At 40.9% G+C, this 11,431-nt stretch overlaps 2 protein-coding genes and 1 pseudogene across 2 annotated transcripts; 2 read left to right on the forward strand and 1 right to left on the reverse strand.

Moving 5' to 3' along the window:
* The first annotated feature begins 1,257 nt into the window (after nucleotides 1-1,257).
* LOC119315272 lies at nucleotides 1,258-2,528 on the forward strand (annotated as a pseudogene).
* Nucleotides 2,529-6,216: 3,688 nt separating this feature from the next.
* LOC119315284 (gamma-gliadin B) lies at nucleotides 6,217-7,343 on the forward strand. Its single transcript, XM_037589949.1, has one exon. The coding sequence runs from the start codon at nucleotides 6,300-6,302 to the stop codon at nucleotides 7,173-7,175; it is 876 nt and encodes a 291-aa protein (XP_037445846.1). The 5' UTR covers nucleotides 6,217-6,299; the 3' UTR covers nucleotides 7,176-7,343.
* Nucleotides 7,344-9,527: 2,184 nt separating this feature from the next.
* On the reverse strand, nucleotides 9,528-10,158 carry LOC119349954. The gene is made up of 5 exons (XM_037618034.1): nucleotides 10,153-10,158; nucleotides 9,987-10,058; nucleotides 9,870-9,875; nucleotides 9,629-9,769; nucleotides 9,528-9,539 (listed from the first exon to the last, which is right to left on the reverse strand). The coding sequence occupies exons 1-5, from the start codon at nucleotides 10,156-10,158 to the stop codon at nucleotides 9,528-9,530; spliced, it is 237 nt and encodes a 78-aa protein (XP_037473931.1).
* Between the last annotated feature and the right edge of the window lie 1,273 nt (nucleotides 10,159-11,431).

Below are 11,431 nucleotides of genomic sequence, written 5' to 3' on the forward strand. Positions count from 1 at the left end.
AGAAATTTTACCACCTCTTCTTGCTTCTTTTATGACACTAGAACTTGACGGGCTTTGGGTCACCTCCTTTTCGGTTTATAAGGCTTGCGCGTATCTCTAGGTTGACAAATAGACCAACTTAATACAAGTTGTATATCACAAAAAATATATAATTAGGAACTTCAAATCGTATACTTTCTAATGGTATAATTTTTAGACTATACAACTCATGTTATGTTGGTCAAGTTATAGATCCAGGGATATGTACAAGCCTTATAAACCGGAAAGGAGGTATGTTAGTAGATAAACATGCCAATTAAGGACTTCTTGACAAGTCTATGCAGATTAAAGGTATGTTAGTAGATGGTGTAATAAATACATGCTTTTAGCTATCTAAGGATACAAATATGCCACTATTTACTTTGTAAATGCTCGAAATCATTCTCAGAAATTTTAGTAACAACAGTTGTCATGAACAACTTGGACTAAATGCATCAAATGTTATAAATAATACATAAAAACATTCAAATGTACTTAGAGTGAATCAATTAAGACGTGTAAAGCTAGTACTAATCCAATATTTCTTAATGACTTGCATATACTTACAACACTTGACGTAAAGAGTGAATCAATTAAGACGTGCAAAGCCAGTACTAATCCAATTTTATTAATAGCTTCCACAAAATTACAACACGTGGCGTAAAAAGGGAATATGATGAGTCATGTATTGATAACGTGTACAACATTACTACCCTTGACATAAAAAGAGAAGTTGATGAGTCATGTCTTAATAACGTGTACAACATTACTATCAGCTTGTTCATCTTACCATCATACTATACAACACTATAAGTTAGTTTAAAAAAGAATAAGAGTCCAGAACAAACATCACAATACTAGCCTGATCTATATTAACAACATGCACAAGGACACAAATTTAGTTCCCCGCAAGCTATGAAGATTTGGTTTATGTCTAACAACTTGTACAATATGACAAACTTAGATCCAAAAGGAATGCAAACCAGATAATTGTAATGCAATCCAGATAATTATTTGACATGCAAAGTGAATAAGATGAGTCACTACCAATTATCAAGTTTTCCTCACTCTTAGATGATATGAACCATAAAAAGGCAACTTTGATGATCACTCCAAAATTACGTTTGTATGTAGTGCCACCAAACACAACACACAAAATAATTAGTTCGATAAGCATCGAATCACTTTAAAAAGGAAAGCAATAATGGAAAGAAACCTAACCATGGGAGCTATAAAAAGGCCTGCAATATGTAGACTCCATACCATCATCCATCCTTCACACAACTAGAGCACAAGTATCAAATCCAAGTACGTAGTGGTTAACGCAAATTAACCATGAAGACCTTACTCATCCTAACAATCCTTGCGATGGCAGTAACCATCGGCACCGCCAATATGCAGGTCGACCCTAGCGGCCAAGTACAATGGCCACAACAACAACCAGTCCTGCTGCCTCAGCAACCATTCTCCCAGCAACCACAACAAACATTTCCCCAACCCCAACAAACATTCCCCCATCAACCACAACAACAATTTCCCCAGCCTCGACAACCACAACAACAATTTCTCCAGCCACAACAACCATTCCCCCAACAACCACAACAACCATATCCCCAGCAACCACAACAACCATTCCCCCAGACTCAACAACCCCAACAACTATTTCCCCAGTCCCAGCAACCACAACAACCATATCCCCAGCAACCACAACAACCATTCCCCCAGACTCAACAACCCCAACAACAATTTCCCCAATCCCAGCAACCACAACAACCATTTCCCCAACCCCAACAACCGCAACAATCATTCCCCCAGCAACAACCATCGTTCATTTAGCCATCTCTACAACAACAGCTGAACCCATGCAAGAATTTACTCTTGCAGCAATGCAGACCTGTGTCATTGGTCTCATCCCTCTGGTCAATGATCTGGCCACAAAGCGCTTGCCAAGTGATGAGGCAACAATGCTGCCAACAACTAGCACAGATTCCTCAGCAGCTCCAGTGTGCAGCCATCCATAGCGTCGTGCATTCCATCAGCATGTAGCAAGAACAACAACAACAACAACAACAACAACAACAACAACAACAACAACAACAACAACAACAACAACAACAACAAGGCATGCGTATCCTGCTGCCACTATATCAGCAACAACAGGTGGGTCAAGGTACTCTCGTCCAGGGCCAGGGCATCATCCAACCCCAACAACCAGCTCAATTGGAGGCGATCAGGTCATTGGTGTTGCAAACTCTTCCAACCATGTGCAACGTGTATGTCCCACCTGAGTGCTCTATCATCAAGGCACCATTTGCCAGCATAGTCACCGGAATTGGTGGCCAATGAAAAACGCAAGAGCCATACTAATAGGTAGATGGATCATCGTTGCTTAGCTGATTTACCAATCGATGTAACGATGACAAATAAACTGGTGTGCACCATCATGTGTCATCCTGACCAGTGCTAGTTCAAGATTGGGAATAAAAGAGAAGAACGTTCATGTTTGCCAACATTGCTTGTCATTGTTCCATTCACTGTGTATTTATATTTTCATCCTAAACTGCAATTCTAGTCTTACACATCAATAGCTAGTTGCTCATGTCGGCAGGTTCCTATGTAATCTAATGATTAATGGTCGACCTATTAATCTAGTTTATCGGCCGATTGATCTATTAATTGGTGCTCCCAAGCCGACCGAGCAGCCATCAGTTACCGATTTCCTGAACATTGCACACAATAATAATTCAACGTATTTCAATGTCTAGAAGTAAAAGGGCCATATAAGCAGTAAAACAAGCGCCTGATTAGAAACCATCCATCACTTTAAATTAATCTAGATATTTTTGTGTTGGTGCAATTTTGAGTTGATGGCACCGACACATTCTTGAAAGAAATTCTACAGGGAACTCCAAAGAGGTGAAAATCAAACTAAAGTTGCCACATGGTAAAAGATAAATCATGCGGCAAGCAAGAGGAAATATTGAGTCACAATAGCTAGCGCCAAACATGTAATTAAACTATTCTTATGGTTTCTTGCAAAGACGGAAGTAATTTACAGATGACAAACAAAACGTAATTAGCATTAGTTCTAATTGATTGTAGAAATTTCTTTTATCGGTAGAATAACTCAGTTGTTATTTATTTAAACATGCACTGTGATATTGACTTATCTCAATCTAGGAACACAAAGCAAATACTACATTTGCTGCTATGGACTCCAAACAGATGAGAAATCATTATGTGTAGAAGTTCCTTAGAAGGATATTTTGGCCTAAACAAATTTAACATTGTACTCGTGTCTTACATAGTTAAAGCTGAAAAATCAACATAACCAGTGGACACTTTGTAAGACAAGTGTGGGAAACAAATAGTAGGATATAAATTTGAGTAGAATGTTTGCTCAAATGTTGAAAAAATAACCCAGCAAACTAAAACTCAGCAAAACAGTCTATTCTACCTTATACGGACTGTCACAATGATAATGCTATGTTTTTTTGGAATACAAATTCAAAAAAAATCAGCCACAGATCCCTGAGCCCATCCAACAGGAGAGCTTCAATTGAAAGAAGTATTAGTTCGATTAGACCATGTAGTACCTAAAGGAGGATGGTGGCCCCATGGAACAACTCCAGCCTTTCCATTGTGTCCGGGCGCAATGCGATAATGGAGTTATGGTCATTGGTGGCTTCGCTGGCCATAGACGGCTTATTGACTTCTTCCACTTGAGGATCACCATGAACCAGTCCTTCTTCCCCATCCTACATAAGCATGCCAACCACAAATAAATGCTCAAAAAGACCATCGTAAATGTCATTGAACCGGATTATGGGAGGCAGAATCTTATGACTCGGTGGATGCAGATATCGAGGCCTCATTTGTATGTTGTGCCTCCCACCAGAGGTGTCTTCTAATTAGAGTGGTGCGAGAAGACAATATAAGCCACCGTGCAAGCGAAACAATTAGGAGGCACTGCTTGTAAAGCGGAGAATTTGGCATTGTCTGGTGGCATTGCGGTAGCCGCAGGGTCGAAGAGAGAGAGGGAGGGAGGGAGGGAGGATGAATCGGAAAACCAGGAGCAGGGGTGATCAACGATGAAAACCAAGATGAAAAAACAATGTGCAAGAGAGGAAGAGGAATAGGCTAGCTATTTCTGTAGTGAAGTAATATGAGCATAACTTAACCCATAGGTGTGGAACTTGGATTCGGTTGAAGTATATACTATACTAAAGTAAGCTGACTAATTGCAATTTAAATCTTTGGTGGCAATGCTTATGAGTTGTGAGGCCATCTTGACTATTCTGGATCTTGCATATGATTCTAATTAAACAGTATATGTCAGATGTTTTTAAAGAGGCACACATTATATTTGATTGTTGATTTACACATTCTAATTAAACATTATATGTCAGATGTTTCTAATGAGGCCCACGTTAGATTTGTATGTTGATTTACAAAGGGATTGATAAGTTGATTCTATCCTTTTTCCTCTGCCATTCTTCCTTTCATAAAATGTGTCCATCGAGTAATTATCCACAATAACAAACATGACTAGACAAAATATCCACGACAAGTTGCATATCTTGTGCAACTGTTCACTGGTGAAAGGCTATTGTGCCACTATCCATCATTGCAAGGAAAAAACACAAAAGATTTATGTTCTATCAAATATATTATTTTGTTTGGATTTAGCCAGGTAAGATCCTGGTTGCGTCGGCCATTAGAGTACCTTGCAATCGACTAGACAGTTTCAGCATATCTTCTTGCCTCCTTTTGCATCACTAGATTTCGATGGGCTTGCGAACAGGAAGATAAACACGGCAACAAAGGAGACGAGAGATGCCAGTGATCCATATTTCCAAAGAATTCTCTGCAAGTGAATTCCAAAGAATGCATTGAATTCTGTGCTGGCGTAGAATCCAGCAGCAAGGGAAACACCATGCTGACGCTAGGAGCTACGTGCTGCTACCGCGAGCTCCCATGGCAAGACCTGCCCAGGGAGGACCGGCAAGAGAAACGGCTGAAGACACACCAAGACCCGGCAACATGTAGGTTCATATTTCACCCCCACCCTCAGATAAAAATGTGAATCATTTCAAACATATTAAAACTTGAGTGGATTTTTTTATTTCTGAAAAATATGCCCACAAGAGCTCAGGAGTCAACGTCAGTTCTAGGTAATTAAACAAACAAGAAGATTGACTTGTTGAGCAATTTTACTACATTTTCTTGCTTCCTTTTACGACACTAGAACTTGATGGACTTCCGGTCAGCTAGATAAACATGCCAATAAAGGACTTCTTAACAAGTCTGTGCAGATTAAAGGTATGTTAGTAGGCGGTGTAATAACACATGATTTTAGCTATCTAAGGATACAAATATGCCACTATTTATTTTGTAAATGCTGGAAATCATTGTCGGAAATCTTAGTAACAACAGTTGTCATGAACAACTTCGACTAAATGCATCAAATGTTAGGAATAATACATACTAACTTAGTTCAATAAATTAACCTATTGAAGCAAGAAAAGAAACCTTGAAATGTACTTAGAGTGAATCAATTAAGACGTGCAAAGCTAGTACTAATCCAGTTTTATTAATAACTTCCACAAAATTACAACACGTGACGTAAAAAGGGAATATGATAGGTCATGTATTGATAACGTGTACAACATTACTACCCTTGACATAAAAAGAGAAGTTGATGAGTCATGTCTTAATAACGTGTACAACATTACTATCAGCTTGTTCATCTTACCATCATACTATACAACACTACGAGTTAGTTTAAAAAGGAATAAGAGTTCAGAACGAACATGACAGTACTAGCCTAATCTATCTTAACAACATGCACAAGGACACAAAGTTTGTCTGCCACAAGATATGAAGATTTGGTTTATGTCTAACAACTTGTATAACATGACAAACTTAGATCCAAAGGGAACACAATCCATATAATTGTTTGACATGTAAAGTGAATAAGATGAGTCAGTGCCAATTATCAAGTTTTCCTCACTCTTAGATAATATGAGTAGCAAAAAGGCAACTTTGATGATCACTCCAAAATTATGATTGTATGCCGTGCCACCAAACACAACACACCAAAAAATTAGTTCGATAAGCATTGAATCACTTTAAAAAAGGAAATCAGTGATGAAAAGAAACCTAGCCATGGTGGCTATAAAAAGGCCTGCAATATGTGAGCTCCATACCATCATCCATCCTTCACACAACTAGAGCACAAGCATCAAATCCAAGTAGGTAGTAGTTAACGCAAATCCACCATGAAGACCTTACTCATCCTGACAATCCTTGCGATGGCAATAACCATCGCCACCGCCAATATGCAGGTCGACCCTAGCGGCCAAGTACAATGGCCGCAGCAACAACCATTCCTGCAGCCTTACCAACCATTCTCCCAGCAACCACAACAAATATTTCCCCAACCCCAACAAACATTCCCCCATCAACCACAACAACAATTTCCCCAGCCTCAGCAACCACAACAACAATTTCTCCAGCCCCGACAACCATTCCCCCAACAACCACAACAACCATATCCCCAGCAACCACAACAACCGTTCCCCCAGACTCAACAACCCCAACAACCATTTCCCCAGTCCAAGCAACCACAACAACCTTTTCCCCAGCCCCAACAACCGCAACAATCATTCCCCCAACAACAACCATCGTTGATTCAACAATCTCTACAACAACAGTTGAACCCATGCAAGAATTTCCTCTTGCAGCAATGCAAACCTGTGTCCTTGGTGTCATCCCTCTGGTCAATCATCTTGCCACCAAGCGATTGCCAGGTGATGCGGCAACAATGTTGTCAACAACTAGCACAAATTCCTCAGCAACTCCAGTGTGCAGCCATCCATAGCGTCGTGCATTCCATCATCATGCAGCAAGAACAACAAGAACAACTACAGGGTGTGCAAATCCTGGTGCCACTGTCTCAACAGCAACAGGTGGGTCAAGGTATTCTCGTCCAGGGTCAAGGCATCATCCAACCTCAACAACCAGCTCAATTGGAGGTGATCAGGTCATTGGTGTTGCAAACTCTTCCAACCATGTGCAACGTGTATGTCCCACCTTACTGCTCCACCATCAGGGCACCATTTGCTAGCATAGTCGCCAGCATTGGTGGCCAATGAAAAAAAGCAAGAGCTATTCTAAAAGTTAGATGGCCATCGTTGCTTAGCTTATGCACCAATCGATGTAAGGATGACAAATAAAGTGGCGTGCACCATCATGTGTGATCCTGACCAAGTGCTAGTTCAAGATTGGAAATAAAAGACAAACTCAGTCCTTGTTTGCCAGCATTGCCTGTCATTGTTCCATTCCATGTGTATTTAGATGTCTGTCCCTAATCATAATTCTAGCCTTGCACATCATTAGCTAGTTGCTCGTGTGGTTGTTGACATATTAATCTAGTTAATAGGCTGATTGATCTATTAGTTGTTGCTCGCAAGTTGATCGAGCAGCTATCAGTTGGCAATTTCCTGAACAATGCATACAATAATATTTCAACGTATTTCAATTTCTAGAAGTAAAGGGTCATTTCAGCAGAAAAACAATTGCGTGAGTTAGAAACCATCCATCACTTTAAATGTTAATCTGGATAATTTTGCATTGGTGCAATTTTGAGCTTGATTGCACTGAAGCATTCTTCAAAGCAATTCTATAGGGGACTCCAAAGAGGTGAAAATCAAACTAAAGTTGCCACATGGTAAAAGATAAAGCATGCGGCGAGCAAGAGCAAATATTGAGTCACAATAGCTAGCGCTAAACATGCCATTAAAATCTTCATATCGTTTCTTGCAGAGAGGAAAACAATTTATTGATGACAAACAAAGCTTAAGTAGCATCAGTTCTAATTGATTGTAGAAATTTCTTTTACTTGTAGAATAACTCAGTCGTTATTTCTTTAAACATGCACTGTGATATTGACTTATCTCAATCTAGGAACACAAAGCAAATATTACATTTGCTGCTATGGTCTCCAAAAAAATGAGAAATCATTCTGTGTAGAAGTTAGCTAGAAGGAAAATTTGACCTAAACAAATTTAACATTGCAGTCATCTCTTACATAGTTAAAGCTGAAAATCAACATAACCAACGGACACTTTGAAGGACAGTGTGGGAAACAAATAGTAGGATAGAAATTTGCGTTGAATTTCTGCTCAAATGTTGAACAAATAACCCAGCAAACTACTAAAACTCAGCAAAACGGTCTATTCTACCTTATACGAACTGTCACAATGATAAAAGATATGATCTTTTTTTGACAAATATGTATCCTAGAACTAATAAAAATTCTAAAAAAATCAGCCACAGATCCTCAAGCCCATCCAGCAAGATAGCTTAAATTGAAATAAGTATTAGCTCGATTAGACCATGTAGTACGATGAGGAGGATGGTGGCCCCATGGAACAACTGCAGCCTCTCCTTTGTGTCTGGGCGCAAGGCGTTAACGGAGTTATAGTCATTGGTGTCTTCGTTGACCATCAGACGGCTTATTGACTTCTTCCACTCGAGGATCACCATGGAGCAGTCCTTCTTCCCCTTCCTACAGGAGCATGCCAACCACAAATAAATGATCAAAAAGACCTTGGTAAATGTCACTGAACCGGATTATGGGAGGCGGAATCTTATGGGTCAGTGGGTGCAAATATCAAGGCCTCATTTGTATGTCGTGCCTCCCACTAGCGGTGTCTTCTAATTAGAGTGGTGCGGAGAAGACAATATAAGTCACCGTGCGAGTTGAGCAATTAGGAGGCAGTGCTTGGAAAGAGGAAACTTTGGCACTGTCTGGTGGCATTGCGGTGGCCGCAGGGGGAAGAGAGAGAGAGAGAGAGAGAGGGAGGGAGGGAGGCTGAATGGGAAAACCGGAAGCATGGGTGATTGACAATGAAAACCAAGATGGGAAAACAATGCGCAAGAGAGGAAGGGAATAGGCTAGCTATTTATGTAGTGAAGTAATATGAGCATAACTTAACCGATAGGTGTGAAACTTGGATTCGGTTGAAGTATATACTATACTAAAGTAAGTTGACTAATTGCAATTTAAATTTTTGATGGCAATGCTTATGAGTTGTGTGGCCATCTTGACTGTTCTGGATCTTGCATCTGATTCTAATTAAACAGTATATGTCAGATGTTTTTAATGAGGCACACGTTAGATTTGATTGTTGATTTACACATTCTAATTAAATAATACATGTAAGATGTTTTTAATGAGGCCCATGTTAGATTTGATTGTTGATTTACACAGGGAGTGATAAGCTGATTCTATCCTTTTCCTCTGCCATTTTTCCTTTCATAAAATGTGTTCATCGAGTAATTCTCCACAAAAACAAACTTAACTGGACAAAATATCCACGGCAAGTCACATATCTTGTCAACTGTTCACTGTTGAAAGGATATTGTGCCACCATCCATCATTGCAAGGCAAAAAACATAAAAGATTTATGTTCTACCAAATATATTCTTCTGTTCAGATTTAGTCAGGTGTGATCCTGGTTGCGTTAGCCATTAGAGTACATTGCGATCAACTAGATTTAATGAGATTTACTCTCTTTCTTTTCCCGGAAAAAAGATAGATTACATGGTGATCAACCAGATAGCTCCAGCATCTGTTCTTGCCTCCTTTCGCAGCACCAGATTTCGATGGGCTTGCGACCAGGTAAATAAGGACGCCAACAAAGGAGACAATAGCTGCCAACGACCCATATTTCCAAAGAATTCTCTACAGGTGAATGGTTGGTCTTTTAGTCAACAGTGTGCTAGATGATGATTAATTCTGGTTTCCTACTTCCATGCAAACAGGTGAATGGTTGTGAAATTACCTTAGCCTGAAAGGTTGCAAGTGCGAAAGGTGGATACACATAAGTGAAGTGTGAGCACCAAAGATATTGCATTCAAATATTAGAATCATGAAGTGATATGATAAGTTGATAACTAACCAATTCAAACTTGTGATGTGGAGGTATCTCGGCGAGAATATCAAATGGAAGGACGGGCCACGAATATGCCTCCTTCAGAAGTGAAAATAAGCTTTTAAGCTCCTTGAACAGAACATTATAGCATAACACAAAACACGACGATGTTTAGAATAATAACACCCCTAGCCTTCATTTCGCTCAAGCTTCTAACTACAAGTAGAGCAGGAATAGCAATTTATCCAAGATGTAGTGAAACTCGCCGTGATTGCTCGTGGCGTCCTCCTACAGATAGGTGAGCTAAGAAGCGAGATCTGGTTGACTCAGGCGGAGCCCTGGTTGTAGAGGTCGAGGGTGACAGCAAGGCACTCGACGATACGGCCGGGGAGAGACAACTTCACCTTCTTGTGCGCCACCATGCACGGCGCGTCCCCTGCAACGAGGAGGAGTATCAGTTATCTGTTTCTACAATGGCCACATGATATATATGGGCATTAGAAAGTCACTTTGGCTATCCACATGGGGTCATGCTTGTATGTAGTGCTTCACGTGACAGCAATACCAAAATGATCGGTTTTGGAAGCATCCAAACACTCTGAAGAAAAGCGAGCCCGGAGATAGAACCATCCTTGCTAAATAGGCCTTCACCGTCGACATCCTCCTCCATCGTCCTTCACACTTACATCAAAGTCGAACAAAAGCTAGCCACACGCCGGTCCACCATGACGACATTGCTCATCCTCGTCTTCCTTGGTGTACCGGTGATCAATGTTGTTGAATAGTTGGAGACTGGCTGCTGCATCGGCATTGGCCAACAACCATTTCCGCAGCCAGTTGCACAGCAACCACAACTAGTCTCGAAGCATCCACAAGAATCATATCTGAAACAGCCACAAGAAACATTCCATCCATTACCTCATCAACAGTTGGACATGTGCAAAGTGTTCATCGAACAGTTGTGCACCCCCTGTGGCAACATTACCATTCCTTGAATCACATATGTTGCCGCAAATCAGCTGCCAAGTGAGACGGCAGCAATGCTGCCAACAACTCATCTGGATCCCCATGCCATCCCGATGCCAAGCCATATGTGGCCTAGTGCACACCATCATCATCGAGAAGCAAAAAGAGCAACGGCAACAACGACCACAACTTGGACAGGATTACCGCCGGCGAACAACTAGCCCAGTTTGAGGCGATGATGAGCACTGCGCTGCAGACCCTGCCTACAATGTGCGACGTGCACGTGATGCCATGTTGCCTCGTGGGCACCAGCACCACCATCCCGCCAGCCGGCGACATCGATGAGTGATAAGAAGGCAAGGGTTGCGGTACAAGATATACGTGTCGCCGATCAAGCCGATGGATCAATCCACTGGAGTGGAGCTGATACCAAATAAACGCATTGACATTCATCGTCATGTATGACCCTCGACCCATACTAGTGGTTAATACATGCAATTCAGTCC

This window comes from Triticum dicoccoides, chromosome 1B, assembly GCF_002162155.2.
Source record: "Triticum dicoccoides isolate Atlit2015 ecotype Zavitan chromosome 1B, WEW_v2.0, whole genome shotgun sequence".
In the NCBI taxonomy this organism is placed as follows: domain Eukaryota; kingdom Viridiplantae; phylum Streptophyta; class Magnoliopsida; order Poales; family Poaceae; genus Triticum; species Triticum dicoccoides.